The sequence below is a fragment of the Ovis canadensis genome, chromosome 2 (genome assembly GCF_042477335.2).
Source record: "Ovis canadensis isolate MfBH-ARS-UI-01 breed Bighorn chromosome 2, ARS-UI_OviCan_v2, whole genome shotgun sequence".
NCBI classification, from domain to species: Eukaryota; Metazoa; Chordata; class Mammalia; order Artiodactyla; family Bovidae; genus Ovis; species Ovis canadensis.
In genome coordinates this window covers 102,012,511-102,028,928 of record NC_091246.1, presented here as the reverse complement: position 1 = coordinate 102,028,928, position 16,418 = coordinate 102,012,511, and the positions used below count along the sequence as shown (strand labels likewise).

Here is a 16,418-nt window from a genome sequence, read left to right as displayed (position 1 = left end):
CTACCTTCATCCTAGTACACTGAGGGCTCCATCCCTCTGGTCCCCACCTGTGTCTTCAGGTCCTCTACCTTCCTCCTAGTACACTGAGGGCTCCATCCCTCCGGTCCCCACCTGTGTCTTCAGGTCCTCCACCTTCATCCTAGTACACTGAGGGCTCCATCCCTCCAGTCCCCACCTGTGTCTTCAGGTCTTCCACCTTCATGACTCAGAATAAGTCACAGTGGCAACTCTGCATGATTAGCACACAGGAAGCACGTGTAGACTATGCGTCATGGACTGGGTGCACATAGGAAAGGACAGTAAAATTAATAGCTAAGAGCCAAGTTACACCTCACTAATTGATAGTTAACACTTACTGACATTACAAGAGCTAGGTACTAAAGCGCTTTACATTTATTTTCTAATTTAGTCTTCAAAATAGCGCTTTAAGTTAGGGGCAACTAATATCCACATTTTTTTCAAAAGGAGACAGACAGAAGGTAAGGCGCTCAAGACTACCCAGCAAGTACATGATGGAACTGGTATTGAAACCCAGGCAGTCTGACTCCAGAATCGATGTGCTAAATTCCTATACTGCCTCCTTGCAGTAGTAGTTACAGAAACTGCAGCAGTGGTGCTGGTATTGTAACAGCAACAACTACCATAATAATTGCAGCAGAAGCCAGCATGCAAGACTGCACGATGCATCATGGACTTTACAACATGAACTCATTCAATCATCATAACAACCCCTCACGTAGGTACTACTATTATCCCAAAGTACAGAAGAGAAAGCCAAGGCACAGAAAGATTAGATAATTTTTCCAAGTACACTGAGGGCTCCATCCCTCCAGTCCCCATCTGTGTCTTCAGGTCCTCCACCTTCATCCTAGTACACTGAGGGCTCCATCCCTCTGGTCCCCACCTGTGTCTTCAGGTCCTTCACCTTCATCCTAGTACACTGAGGGCTCCATCCCTCTGGTCCCCACCTGTGTCTTCAGGTCCTTCACCTTCATCCTAGTACACTGAAGGCTCCATCCCTCCACCTTCATCCTAGTACACTGAGGGCTCCATCCTTCCACCTTCATCCTAGTACACTGAGGGCTCCATCCCTCCAGTCCCCATCTGTGTCTTCAGGTCTTCCACCTTCATCCTAGTACACTGAGGGCTCCATCCTTCCACCTTCATCCTAGTACACTGAGGGCTCCATCCCTCCAGTCCCCACCTGTGTCTTCAGGTCTTCCACCTTCATCCTAGTACACTGAGGGCTCCATCCCTCCGGTCCCCATCTGTGTCTTCAGGTCCTCCACCTTCATCCTGGTACACTGAGGGCTCCATCCCTCTGGTCCCCACCTGTGTCTTCAGGTCCTCTACCTTCATCCTAGTACACTGAGGGCTCCATCCCTCTGGTCCCCACCTGGGTCTTCAGGTCCTCCACCTTCATCCTAGTACACTGAGGGCTCCATCCCTCTGGTCCCCACCTGGGTCTTCAGGTCCTCCACCTTCATCCTAGTACACTGAAGGCTCCATCCCTCCACCTTCATCCTAGTACACAAGGGCTCCATCCTTCCACCTTCATCCTAGTACACTGAGGGCTCCACCCCTCCAGTCCCCACCTGGGTCTTCAGGTCCAGATCCATATTCCCAATGTATCCTGAGCATCTACACCAGGAACACTTTGGGCACCACAAATGCAACAGGCCAAATCCTAATGTGTGACCCTCCTCCCTGCATCTCCTCCTTGTCCTTGTCTGTCCATCCCTCATCTAATGATCTCCTCTTCTCCCACTTAGTACCTACAGCTAGCAGAGTATTTATTCCAGAAACAGTCTCCTGCCCAGTTTCTCTCAATCTAGTCAACCTATCTTTTGTACCATCACCAGAATTTGGTTTTCCAAAATACAGATCATCACAACCCATGTTGAATCTGCCAGGGGATCCCATTTTCTAAATACAGTACAAATCCCTTTCTTTAAAAGACAAGGTCCTTCAGCCTGACCTAAGAATTCCTTCATGCACTCTCTCCCATCCTCCAGCCCAAACTTTCAGCTTCAGCGGCACTGTGGCCTTCATACTCCCCCACACCACACTTTCCTCATGCCTTCGCATGCTCTGTTCTCTCTGTGTAGAATGCCTTTCCAGTTCCTTGTGGTAAACATGCCTGGGGACCTAGACTAAGTGATACTCCTGGAAGAACCTCCCAACTCTCCAAGTTAGAGATTTCGTTCCTACACTTATTAACTGCATTCAAGCTATGCATTCTCTAATCTCTCTGCTTTTTGAGACTAACCTGCTTCTTGAACAAATACTGGCACACAATAGGTCTGTTAAATAGAATTATTTTTAATTAAAAAAAAAAAAAGCAAAGGCATCTTGGAACATTATTCTTAATCATGTATGGCCCTGCTCTATCTCTTCGGCTGTACTCTGAGCACACATGGACTCCCAGTCATTATGCCTCCTCATCCTCCTGTTTCTAGAAGGACGTCAGAGCTCCTTACAGCAGAAGCAGGGCTGGAAGAAGACCATTTAACCCGCAGAATTTTGGGACCATCAGTTTGATATAAATGACACAGTCACAGGGCAAGCAGAAGCCAGAATGTTTAGGCTGCTTTATGATATGTTAATTCTAAGTTAAAAAAAAAAAAAAGAAACCCATTAACAACAACCCTTTTAGTCACTAAAACAGAACAACTTTCATGCTAACCTTGGCTCTTTCCTTAACTTAGTTCTAGTTACTCAAATGAATAAACAGACCTAGAATTCAGAGTTTTCCACCACTCAGAACTGCACCACATTTACCCAACCTGGTGAGTTTTTAATAAGATCTCTGAATGTGAATGGCCTCACAGATTAAAGAGGAAATGTTCCCTTATTTACATAAATTGAAATCAGATCTGGATGTAGTTCCAACTTTCTGAGTATTACATTTAATGGTACTCTAGAAATTCACAGAAAATATTTATAGAGGAAATAGTTCGTAGTTCGGACATGCTTGAAATCTGGTTGGAAATTGTTATATTCTTGTTGGGATTTTAAAAAAGATTATTTCTGCGATAACTTTGAAAAACATTATAATAATGCATTAGTTAAATTCTTGATCCCTGAAGATAGTGTGAAGCCAATTACTAATATTCAAACCAAGGAAAGAGCTTAGAAATACTTAAGAGAAAATTCACCATCCTATCACTCCTTACTCAGTTGTACTAACTCATTTCTGGAAATAGCTGGAAATAAGCCCACAGCACAGAGTTCCACAAAAGCTGAGACATATCACATTTAATTCTTTACAAAAATGAGGAAACAGACTGGGAGGTCAAATTGCAAAACCAAACTCAAGAAATAAAAACAAAACATTAGCAATGAAAATGCTTCTCACAGAAATGTTTCTCTCGAATTAAAAAAAAAAAAGTGTTTGCTAGATTTGGGTATCATTTTAGATTAAAGCTCAACCTTGGACTTTGTGTTTTTCAAAACAATATTTTCAGTATTACAGTATAAATGAAAAATGTCCATAAAAAATTGAAACCTGAGTTGACAGATGTCACAGCTTCAAGAGGAAACCAAGTCACAGTTGGTGTTGATTCAGATTCTTTACCTACTTAAGAGTCAGGAGTTCTTTGAGTTTTGAGTCAAATAACTTCAGACATTAAAACAACTGCAATTCTGTCTCCACCAGTACTTTTACCTTCCAGGCCAGGGAAATAAAGGTAAATCCGTGAGGCCAATGAGAGGCTTCAAGAAAGATAAAAGTGGCCCATGATTCTGTGAGGTTGTTGTTCAGCTGCTAAATCGAGTCCGACTCTGTGACCCCATGGTCTTCCCTGTCCTTCACTATCTCCCAGAGTTTGCTCAAATTCACATCCATTGAGTCAGTGATGCCATCCAACCATTTCATCCTCTGCCACCCTCTTCTCCTTTGCCTTTGTGACCTTACTTTTTATTCATTTCTGAAGTGGGACTTTAGGAAACATACTTACTCTTCAGTAGGACAACAGTTTGTGTATTTTTAACTCTTCCCTTTGAAATAAAAATATTAGATTGAGCTCATGTAATTTAAGGGGAAAAAAAATAAGCCTAAGGATGGGTTGAGTCCACAGGAAAGGAAAGAGCTGGCAAGTATCCAGTCTGCTTGTTCCAAGAACTGACAGTTCAGGAGACAAAACAGATTTCTCTTTATTCCTGAATTTTTCTGGTTTGGATATTGGCAATACTAATTTGAGAATGACCAGTTTCTACGTTTCTCTTAAGGCTATATGGAACCCACTTAAATTGCCAAGGAAGCAAATAAAGGTTTTGGGGTTTTTTTTTTTCCCTTTGTATGGCTGGTTTCACATGCTTAAATGAACTTCTATTATAAAAACAACAGCTTCTTATTGTAAAAATAAAGAATAGTTACAATTGCTTAGCAGTTTGGCACCTCTCTTTCCAATTCTCTAATCTCTGCCTACCTTTTAATTGTGGAGAAGGCAATGGCACCCGACTCCAGTACTCTTGCCTGGAAAATCCCATAGACGGAGGAGCCTGGAAGGCTGCAGTCCATGCGGTCGCTGAGGGTCAGATACGACTGAGCGACTTCACTTTCACTTTTTACTTTCATGCATTGGAAAAGGAAATGGCAACCCACTCCGGTGTTCTTGCCTGGAGAATCCCATGGATGGGGGAGTCTGGTGGGCTGCCATCTATGGGGTCGCACAGAATCGGACACGACTGAAGAGACTTGGCAGCAGCAGCTTTTCATTGAGCTGGGATCATTCTCACAGGCAATTTCTACCTGGCTCCTTGAGCTAACACATGAGCATGTTCCAAGTGTTATTAAGGATTTAAATATAACCCTAAAGGTTACTTAATATATTTATTTTAAGGATGTGATGTAATTTAATAAATCACTCTCCTTTGTTGGGACACCTAGAATGCTTTTAGGTTTTCTCTATTATAAATAATCCTTTAAAGAGCACTATTTAGTCACTAAGCTTCTGCTGAATTTCAGAAATCTATAAAGGGTATGTTTAGAAGCAGAAATCCCAGGACAAAGGATATGGCAATTTCTAAGGATCCAAATACACAGTGCTTTCATTATTTCTAATTTCCAGCACTATCAGCAGTGTATAAAAGTGTCTCCATCATGACACCTTTATAATTAATAACATTTATTTTCTAATCTTAACTATGTTGATAAGAGAAAATGGTATCTCAAGGGTTTAATTTACCTTTTTATTACTTGTAAAGTTGAAAAGGTTGTATATGCTGTTCACCATTTTCTTTTACTGTGCAATGTCTACTTTCCTTTGCCCATTTATTTGCTGGGTTTTACTGCTTCTTTTCTTTTTTTAAATAGGTTACACGTACTCTGTATATATTAAGGCTATTAACTCTATTGAAAATATTTTTCAAGTTATCTCCTGTTAACTCTGAAGTCCTTACATCTATAGTTTTTGTGCCTTTGTTTCATTCATTGCCTCTCAATCGAGAAAAGTCTTTCTCATCAAGACATTTGATACATATAAAGTTACATTTTCTTCTAAATGTTTGATGATTTAATTTAAAAAATATTAATGCTTTCAATCATAGGTACTGTTTTTTCTACCAAAGAATTAATTTTCCCAGCATTGTATGCAGAACAGTTATTTCTTTTTAACTAAGGTTCTATCTAAAGTTGGAAATAATTTTACTTAGTTATGTTTCTAGGTGAAGGTATCAGCCTTCTAGCAGTACCTGGCTGCCCTCCCTGTATTCATATCCTTGTTGTATAATCTTGCAGTTACTAGAGTGTATGCCTCCACCCCTGACTTTGGGCTCAACCGCGGGCCTTGCTCTGATTAACATCATTGTGAACAGAAGTGATCAGATGTCAGTCCCTCATCAAGGCCTCGAGAGATACTGCAGGTTCCTGCTTGCTCTCTCAAGCCTCTGCGATGCCCAGACAGCTGCTTTCTTCAAAGCAGCCCACAGAGAATGGGGTAGGCCCAGCTGCCCTGCAGATGTGCAGTGTAAGCAGTCAACCCCGTCAAGGCTGGGTGAGGCACAGCTGCCCAACCGCACTCAGCTGAGATTAGCTGACCTCCCAACTAATTGGTAGATGTGTAAGAGATACATTTTTATCATCTATTGCCACTGAGATTTTACTGGTAGGTTATTGGTAGGGTTATAACAGGAAGAGAGAAGAGGATATCCTGAGCTGTAGAAGAAACAGCAGAAAAGAAAGGTACAGACATTATGGACACTCATGTGGAGAGGCAGCGATGGCTGGATATAAAATAATTACTTGAAATCAAAAGAGGAATAAGGATCCAGTGGTTAGAAAAGGCAAAACAAAACACCCAAACACTTTTAAGGTCACACACATACTTGTACGAACAAGCCCTCTTGGCAGAAATCTGTCTGTGTTTTTCACCCAAACTTCAAGCTTAAACACAGCCTGCTCCCCTGAAGGAAGCAAATAGAAAGAAGAAAAGATTAATGTCCCCATCACTAAAAAAAACAAAAAAACAAAAAAAACTTCAAGGGAAAATATATAGTAAGTTTGAGTTTTTCTGAATATATCTTTCAAAGATTTTTCTTCTCTTATTTAGTGATACACACACACACACACACACACACACACAGAGAAAGACTTATACTTCAAGATTTTGCACAAAGCAGAAAACCCAAATATTCATCCTAGTCTCTCACCTTCTGTTGAAATCAACCTGGATGGAATGATCAATGACAAGATCAGCAGGACAGATGGGGTTTATTTTCTCTGGATTGCCTCCTAACTTTTTCACAGCATCACGCATGGCAGCAAAGTCAACCACAGCTGGCACACCCCTAAGAAATGGGAGAATTAAGCAGAAAACAAATCTGTTAAACAAGTGTTATGTGGGTTTTTTCCAGCTTTTGTTTCTGCTGAAAATATTGGCAAGAGGGCTATCTCACCAGTGGAGTAAATGATAGATGTCAGAAAAGTGAAAGCTGCTAAATACATTTCCTTGAGTGGAAATCACATCAGTAATGAGCATCATGGCTGAGCAGTACCTCTATATGCAATTTTATTCCTGCATTAAAGTTAACAACCAAAGTGGTTTAGGCAGAGAAACTGTCAGAAAGCTGGCACTTAAAAACTTGGGAACTTTTTCTATCACTGTTCCCTGCTCACATGGTGGGCTCGCAAAGTCTTTGGCAAGACATATAGATCACACCCTTCAACTTCAGACCAAATTTAAAGGAATGGATGTAACTCAGAAAAGCAGGCTGTGAATCACGCTTATATTAAGCGCATCCTTCCTTTTTATTATATTAGAGAGTAAAATATGAGTAATCATCCTCTAAAACAATGAAATTTGGTCTCCAGAAGGAATAAAATAACATCGTTTAAAAAAATGACAAGGTAGGCTGTGAAGGGGTGAAGGGCTTCCCTGGAGGTCCACTGATTAAGAACCCACTTGCCAATGCAGGGGACACGGCTTCAATCCCTGATCCAGGAAGATCCCATACGTCCCAAGGCAACTCAGCCCGTGTGCCACAACTACTGAGCCTGTGCTCAAGAGCCCAGGAGCCGCAGCTGCTGAAGGCCACGCACTGAGAACCTGTGCTCTGCAAGAAGAGAGAAGCCAGCACACCGCAGCAAGAGAGGGCCCCGCTCACTGTAGCTAGAGGCCCGAGGGCAGCAGTGAAGGCCCGGTGCAGGCAAAAGTAAACAGACAAATCAGCAGATTGCCTTTTTAAGTGAGGCTGTGATGGGAAGCAGTTCTTGGGACTAGCAGGGTGTGAGCAGACATAACAGCAACACATCAGGCCTTGCAAACTACGCATCTCCCCTCCGGTGATACAGGTCAACATTCCAAGGATGTCTGCTTAAAACCTGGCTCCCTGGGTGACCGGATGTGGGGGAGAAAAGATTCTAAGACAGTTCCACTTCATGCTGTCTCTTTCAACTTTTTTGCTAGTACACTGAGGGCTAGGATCATCAAGGTCAAGGACAATGACCTCTGCCGTTGGAAAAGGTGGATGAGTCCCGTCCCTGAGATTATCTCTTGCCATCTGGGGTGACCGCCCTCTTTTGCTTTCAAGTGTCGCTGAATATTGAGTGAAAAATCACACAATCACTGTGTTGTTGTTTTGTTTTTGCCTTTAAAAAGCCTTCTCTACAGAGTGACAAGGGAGGGAGAGGAGAGAGTAAGGTGACACGAGGCTCACGTAAAGTCCTGCAGGATGACTCGGGCAGGCTTAAAGGGCACTTCTATGTTCTTATGCTGCATGACCTTCCAATTCAGGATATTTTCAACGTCATTCTTCTTCACCAAAAATTGATCACAGTTCCGAATGGCTGCCTCCAGGAGAACTCTGATAGAAAATGGTAAGGATCCTAGGAATAAAAGGAGAAAGCATAACAAAACAAACAAAAAACCATGAGCCATCTTATTATCAGAGCTCTTTAAAGCCTGTCTCCATCCAAACCTGATGCAAGGCAACATCCCCTCTAGTCTTTCAACAAGGAAAGAGAGCACATTTAAACTGATTTCAGCGATTTGAATTATCAGAATATTGAATGGGCTTGAGACATTCAGTTATTAGAAAATAGCTAGCGTGTGAAAAGAGTACAATTGTGTGGTAGTCTGAACATTCCTTTGTATTACCCTTTGGGATTAGAATGAGAACTGACCTTTTCCAGTCCTGTGGCCACTGCTGAGTTTTCCAGATTTGCTGGCATATTGAGTGCAGCACTTTCACAGCATCATCTTTTAGGATTTGAAATAGTACTCTGCCTGGAAAATCCCATGGATGGAGGGGCTTGGTAGGCTGCAGTCCATGGGGTCGCTAGGAGTTGGACACAACTGAGAGACTTCACTTTCACTTTTCACTTTCATGCCTTGGAGAAGGAAATGGCAACCCACTCCAGTGTTCTTGCCTGGAGAATTCCAGGGACAGGGGAGCCTGGTAGGCTGCCGTCTATGGGGTCGCACAGAGTCGGACACGACTGAAGTGACGCAGCAGCAGCAGCAGCAGCAGCAGCAGCAGCAGCTAGAATTCCATCACCTCCACTAGCTTTGTTTGTAGGAATGCTTCCTAAGAGCCACTTGACTTCACACTCCAGGAAATCTGGCTCTAGGTGAGTAATCACACCATCGTGGTTATCTGGGTCATTAAGAAGTTTTTTATACAGTTCTGTGTATTCTTGACACCTCTTCTTAATCTCTTCTGCTTCTGTTAGGTCCTTGCTGTTTCTGTCTTTTATTGTGCCCATCTGTGCATGAAATGTTCCCTTGGAATATCTATTTTCTTGAAGAGATCTCTAGTCTTTCCCATTCTTTTTTTTTTTTTTTTCTCTATTTATTTGCATTGTTCACTTAAAGCTTTCTTATCTCTCTTTGCTTTTCTCTGGAACTCTGCATTCAGTTTTGTGTATCTTTCCCTGCCTTTCGCTTCTCTTCTTTTCTCAGCTATTTCTAAGTCCTTCTCAGACAACCATTTTGCCTTCCGGCATTTCTTCTTCTTGGGGATGGATTTGGTCACCACCTCCTGTACAGTGTTATGGACTACAGTCCATAGTTCTTCAGACACTCTGTCTACCAGATCTAATCCCTTGAATCTGTTTGTCACCTCCACTGTATAATCATAAGGGATCTGATTTAGGTCATACCTGAATGGTCTAGTGGTTTTCCCCACTTTCTTCAATTTAAGCCTGAATTTGGCAATAAGGAGTTCATGATCTGAGCCACAGTCAGCTCCAGGTCTTGTTTTTGCTGACTGTATAGAGCTTCTCCATTTTTGGCTGCAAAGAATATAATCACTCTGATTTTGGTATTGACCATCTGGTGATGTCCATATGTAGAGTTGTCTCTTGTGTTGTTGGAAAAGGGTGTTTGCTCTAACCAGTATGTTCTCTTGGCAAAACTTTTGTTAGCCTTTGCCCTGCTTCATTTTGTACTCCAAGACCAAACATGCCTGTTACTCCAGGTATCTCTTGACTTCCTACTTTTGCATTCCAGTCCCCTATGATGAAAAGCACATTTTTTTTTTTTGTTGTTAGTTCTAGAAGGTCTTGTAGGTCTTCATAGAATTGTTCAACTTTAGCTGCTTTGGCATTAGTGGTTGGGGCATAGACTTGAATGTTGAATGGTTTGCCTTGGAAATGAACAGAGATCATTCTCTCAGTTTTGAGACTACACCCAAGTACTGCATTTCAGACTCTTGTTGACCGTGAGGGCTACTCCATTTTTTTCTAAGGGATTCATGTCCACAGTAGTCAGTATAATAATCATCGTTATTAAATTCTCCCATTCCCATTTTAGTTCAGTGATTCCTAAAATGCCAATGTTTATTCTTGCCACTTCCTTTTTGACCACATCCAATGTACCTTGATGCATGGACCTAACATTCCAGGTTCCTATTCAATACTGTTCTTTACAGCATTGGACTTTACTTTCACCACCAGACACAGCACAATTGGGCATCCTTTCCACTTTGGCTCGGCCTCTTCATTCTTTCTGAAGCTGTTTCTCTGCTCTTCCCCAGCAGCATACTGGACACCTACTGACCTTGGAGGCTCATCTTCCAGTGTCATATCTTTTTGCCTTTTCATACTGTTTATGCGGTTCTCAAGGCAAGAGTACTGGAGTGGTTTGCCATTCCCTTCTCCAGTGGAGCACGTTTTGTCAGGCCCTGACTAGCAGGGACATGTCCTTCTGCTGTCCCATGTAGCTGGAGGACGTGCCCAGTGCCCTGGCTGTCCCACTGCTGGTTCTCGTTGAGCGTGTAAGCCTTCACTGGCTGCTGGGCATGTTGATCACCATTCCACCCGGGGGCCTGGGCAAAGGCCCTTCTGGAGTTGCTGGCTGGAGCTGACTGATGTTGGAGGAAACCCGGGAGCGCAGGGCTCCCCAGCCTCTCTGCTGCCACTGCCCGCCCTAGGGCCAATCCGCCACCCAGTGGCCTGACTGTTGCCGCTGGCTGCCTACTACCTACATAGTTGTTATTTAACCATATCATTGACTCTTTTGGGGCCTCAGCTTCCTCAGGACTTTTTAATGTTTCTGAATATAGCCTGACAGGCTTGTTATTCAGATCAAATAATATACATGTACAAATACTCTCTATATCAAGTGTTATATAAATGTTATATGTATATAATCATTATCTACTTGAAAATGAGCAATGTAAGAAGGGTGCGTGTGTGTATTTCTGTGGTTAATCCAAGACCATTCAGCCATTCTCTGCTACTCCCTCTTCCAACTTTCCTAAAGGCTGATTTATCAGGTAGTTTACTTATTATGCAACTGACACGCCAACTGCTATCAGAGCATTTATATCAAAGAGCCAGGTGCCTACCATATCTGGAATCCTCCAATTTATTCAAATTGAAGAACTTCTTTCCTGGTTGTGCAGGATCCAAAGGCTCAACAAGGTGTGCGAATGGGTTGCTCATGATTCCTGATGACCACGTGTCCCTGAAAAGGCCAGAGAACATTTAATTCCTCCTCTCAAAGCTGGATCTTATTTATTCCAACGAGTATTTGCCCTCTTTAACAGTTATGATACACACTGACTTCATGAAATCACTTATTATCTTTTCAGAGTGGTGGGAAGGTGGGACACGAATACCAGAATGATATTCTTAGCAAAGAAAATGACTTCTGTGAAGCTCCTATGAAAGCTAGCATTCACCTCTCATGAGTGTACGATTCCAAACTTCTTTTGTCTTATATCTACAACTTTCCAACATGGCACTGATAAGACATGAGGCAGAAGGGAAATGAAGGAAGTGTCACACGGGAAATTGCAAACACATGAACATCTGAGCTGGATTCATGCTTTGCTTGACCAGAGGTAAGAGGTCGGAGCAGGTGACACTGTACAACTACATAAAACCTGAACTCTGGGAAAGCAGGCTTGGAAACAGCTGTTTTCTTCTGTAGCTGCCTCTGCAGCATTTTAAATAAACTTGTTAGTTAGAAGTCTTCTGGACTCACTTTTACATAATGGTAGCGAGAGTGTGTTCACATCAAGGAATCTTTAAGGTACCTGGTAGATGTATAAAAGGCTAAACTCACAAATAAGTTCGGAGAGGACCCTCTACCCCAGCTCTGGGCAGAACTTCTCCTGTATCTTTTTATAAATTGTAAGTGGTGAACGAAAAAGATCTGGCCTGCACCATACAGATAAACAGCGATTCAAATAACTAAAAGACTTAGAGTAAAACACTCCAGGGCAGGAGCTGGAAGACTTGCTTTCTAAATCTACGTCTTTGGCGAAAATCCTTATCAGTCCATTCTTCAGTCTTAATTATTATATAAGAATAGTAAAATTTCCCTACTTAATCCAAGGTTTTATGAATAAATATTTAAAAGTTCAACCTATTTTGGGGATGACTGATATGAAATGATCAACATATTACTATAAAATGAGAAAAATGAAAAGATATGTATCTCGATAAACCCATCATAAATTGGAAATACCATAAGCTGAAATGCATTTAATGTACTAAGCTACTGAACATCGCAGTTTAGCTAAGCCTACCATGGATATTCTCAGAACTCTTAATGCTAGCTTACAGTTGGGCAAGATAACCTCACACAGAGTTGAATATCTCATGTAATGTATTGACTACTGTATTGAAAATGAAAAACAGAGTGGCTGTTTGAGTACAGAATGGCTGTGAGGTTGTTCATCCCAGGGATGGCATGACTGACTAGGAGCTGCGGCTACAGCTACTCACGATCACAGTAGAGTACTGTACCGCATAGCACCAGCCCGGGCAAGGATCAAAACTCAAAACTCAGAGTGTGTTTCCACTGAATGCCTATTGCTTTTGCTCCAAAGTGGTGAAAAAAAACAAAACCGTAAGCTGAACCACTGTAAATCGAGGACTGTAGAGAAAAGAGCTGTTTGTAAGGATGAGCAGTGACAGTGGCTCTTGTCTCCAGAGACAGGCCCATGTTTTCATCAAGACACAAAACAGACTGGTTCCTTTAGGGAATGAGTGAGTTAAAGTTGCTCAGTCGTGTCCAACTCTTTGCGACCCCAAGGACTGTAGCCTGCCAGGCTCCTCTGTCCACAGGATTCTCCAGACAAGAATACTGGAGTGGGTTGCCATTCCCTTCTCCAGGGGATCTTCCCAACCCAGGGATCAAACCTGGGGCTCCTACACTGCACACAGATTCTTTACTGTCTGAGCCAAGAGGGAAGCCCCTTAAGAGGGACAGAGGCCTGAAAGTCAGGACCGGGAGGACAACTCACATTTATCGTATATCCTTTGGTATTGTTTGCACTTTAAACTGAGTACAAATAAAGTTGTTTGAAAATGAGTTAAAAACTTAAAGAGAGAGAATGTGTTCATTCACTCTGTCTGAAGCCCAGTGCTGGGCTATTCTGATGAGAGGCAGCTGAATGAGGAGTAGCCCTGCCTTCCTGGAGTTCCCCGTGCAGGAGGGCCGGGATGGTCTGGGCACCTGTAATGGACAGGAGAGAATGCAGTGGAAAGGCATGTGTGTGTGAGAGAGATAGTGTGTGTGTGTGTGTGTGTGTGTGTCTGTCTGTCTGTCTGTCTGTGTAGAGGTGGAGCGGGTGGGGTGGGGGTGGGGAAACGGATCTGATTCGCACCTTGTTGCTAGGAGTGGCTTCTTTCCCCTGCATCCATATGGTTTTTTTTTTTTTAATCTTTATTGAATTTGTTATAGTATTGCTTCTGCTGTGTATGTCCTGGTTTTTGGGCCTCAAGGCATGTGGGATCCTAGCTCCCCAACCAGGGATCAAACCGGTACTCCCTGCATTGGATGGCAAAGTCTTAACCAGTGGGCCACCGTGGAAGTCCCGTCCCACGTGGTTTTTGCTGGAGCTGCAATTTGGTGAGCGAGGCTAAAGGCCAAGTGACTGCCTTCTCTAGGAATTCTGGAACTGAAACTACAGAAAGGCCAGCAGGGGACACTGGGGCATGCTGCAGCTCTATTTACAAAAGCATGCACCCCAGGTCATCTGCAGCAGAATTACCTGGGGATCTTTCTTGTTAAAAATAGACTCCTGAGTCCCAACCCCGCTCCCCAAGCTGCTGAATCAGAAGGGACTGGGGAAGCAGCAGGACCCAATAATCTCCCAGGTGTCTCTAGAAGGTGTCCAGTCTGAGAATCATTGCTGGACAGTGTGGAGGGTCAGGTGAGGAACGCCCGCTTACTTCAGAAGGCAGTGAGGTACCATGGAAGGGAGATATGTAAGATGGTGAGGGAATGAAACCAAAATGCCACCCCAATTCAGGAAGGGGCCCTGAACAAGGGAAGCAGGCAGTGCCCGGCCAGGCAGCTCAGGCATTGTTTGCCCAGCCAAGGGAGCAGCACCCACTTGGCTCCAGCCACAGGCTGCATGCAGGAATGCCAGCCCGGTGTGGACGGTGTTCAAGCGAGGCTGGCAATCTGGATTTCCACCCAAACTCTCTTGATTTACAAATGCTGGTAACTGTATTTTCCTAAATGACTGAGTGGGCCTGCACCATGATGGCCAAACCAGACACGCCCATGGGCGAGCCCTGACCTGCGTTCTCACTCAGCCTGGCAGATGTTTTGGAGGAACGGTAGGAAACTAAAGAGAAAACTTGGGCAAGGAAACTCTGGAAGTGTTGGGGACCTTTTGCAAAACTAGGCATGGTGGCCAGGTCATATCTTTAAAAAGTCTTAAGTCACATTAAATCATTTCTGTTTCTCTGTCAAGCCCTAAAAGGGCTAGTTTGCCAAAATTCTATAGGCAAACCAGTTGCTAAATTGTACCCATATCTGCCATGATGCGCTAAGAACTCAACATGTCAATTTGCTTCCCTGAAGCTTACAAATGTGGGCTTCCCAGGTGGCACTAGCCGTAAAGAACCTACTTGCCAATGCACAAGGCATGAGTCGCAAGTTCGATACCTGGATCAGGAAGATCCTCTGGAGGAGGGCATGGCAACCCACTCCAGTATTCTTGCTTGGAGAATCTCATGGACAGAGGAGCCTGGCAGGCTACAGTCCACGGGGTAGCAAGGAGCTAGACATGACTGAAGCGACTCAATACAGCTTACAGATGCCCCCAGCAGAACTCTGGAAGTCTTACATGATTCTTGCTGTTCCTACCACCCTACAAAGCCAGCTGGTATTTCAGGATGGATATATGTCTCCCTGGTGGCTCAGATGGTAAAGAATCTGCCCGCAGTACAGGAGACCTGGGTTTGATCCCTGGGTCGGGAAGATCCCCTGCAGAAGGAAATAGCAACCCACTCCAGTATTCTTGCCAGAATAATCCCGTGAACAGAGGAGCCTGGTGGGCTACAGTCCATGGGGTCGCAAAGAGTCAGACATGACTGAGCGACTTTCACTCATTCACTCACATATGGTGACCAGTGTGGCTCTTGTAGAAAATATGTTGTGTAACACACTATCTGCCTCCTTTTTTCTTTAAAACCTACATAATTATCTAGTTTCAGTACATGAATGAAGGAAATCTTACTTGCAGAAGTTAGGAGACAGACAAACCAATTACTAATCACTAAGTATCAGGATGTACCGTTGACTTCATACCATCTTCTATAACCCTGGCCACAACTCTGTAAATTTCAGCCTACTATTACTCTCATTTTATAGCAGAGAAGACCGCAGCTCTGAGACATGAATAGCTCGCCACAGGGCAAACATCCAGTTAGAGGCAGAGCTAGGCTTTGATCTCTGGCTTTCTCTACCAGCTCCTTGTGGCCACCTCTCAAGGTGTGGCAACTCCTCATCTGAAGGAGGTGCTGGCTGGAGGCCACCAAGCAACCCCTAGTGTTGATGAAAAGCCAGGAGACTTGCGGGCCTGCAAAATCCTCCTACAAGCCTCAGTTCTGAATACTAGAGTCGCCTTTCCTTCTATCCAGGGCTCAGCCAGCACAGTGGCCTGGGCTGGGCACTGATTGCCACATGTCCCTTGCCACTCTGAGCCCCAGGGCAGTGGAAAGCAAGAGCAGCTGTATTTTTGCAACCCCAAACTGGTTTTGCTTGGAAGTTGGGAAATGTCTACTCCTCACCCTTCTCCCCCAACCCCTGCTTTAAATCTGGAGGGTTCTGGAAATCAGAGCCACTCCAAAGTTTCACTCACTTTATCGTTTGTATTTCAAATGATATTATAGGAGTTCACAGTGCTTCGGGAACCCCAAGAGGGAGCCAAAGTGACCACATTCCAAGCAGGGTGTGAGGAGAAGGATCTCTGCCTTGGGGATGAGCCAGACCAGAGCAGAATCTAGGCATCAGGGATACACGTAGGTCTGCCTGACCCTCTCTAGAACCCTCAAACCCCATCCCCAAGCCTCAAGTATTATTACTAAGGGACCTGCAGGCCCCAAATTGTCCTGAGACCTGTGATTTTGCTAGAAACCCCACCAACTGGCCAGGGAATCCTGTCTACTTCCACAGTCACAGAAACCACAGACCTTGTTGCTTCAATTCCTTTCCTATCTGCTCTGCCTT

The 16,418-nt window shown here is 43.8% G+C and overlaps 1 protein-coding gene across 1 annotated transcript in view; it reads right to left on the bottom strand.

The window, feature by feature from the left end:
* ACO1 (aconitase 1) overlaps positions 1-16,418 on the bottom strand; it is a 66,558-nt gene that overhangs the window by 29,893 nt on the left and 20,247 nt on the right. The window contains exons 2-4 of the mRNA XM_069574169.1: positions 11,290-11,408; positions 8,158-8,326; positions 6,652-6,789 (exon numbers count right to left, since the gene is read on the bottom strand). Coding sequence (XP_069430270.1) covers positions 6,652-6,789; positions 8,158-8,326; positions 11,290-11,386 — 404 coding nt within the window. The 5' untranslated portion in view covers positions 11,387-11,408. The remainder of the gene's footprint in view (positions 1-6,651; positions 6,790-8,157; positions 8,327-11,289; positions 11,409-16,418) is intronic.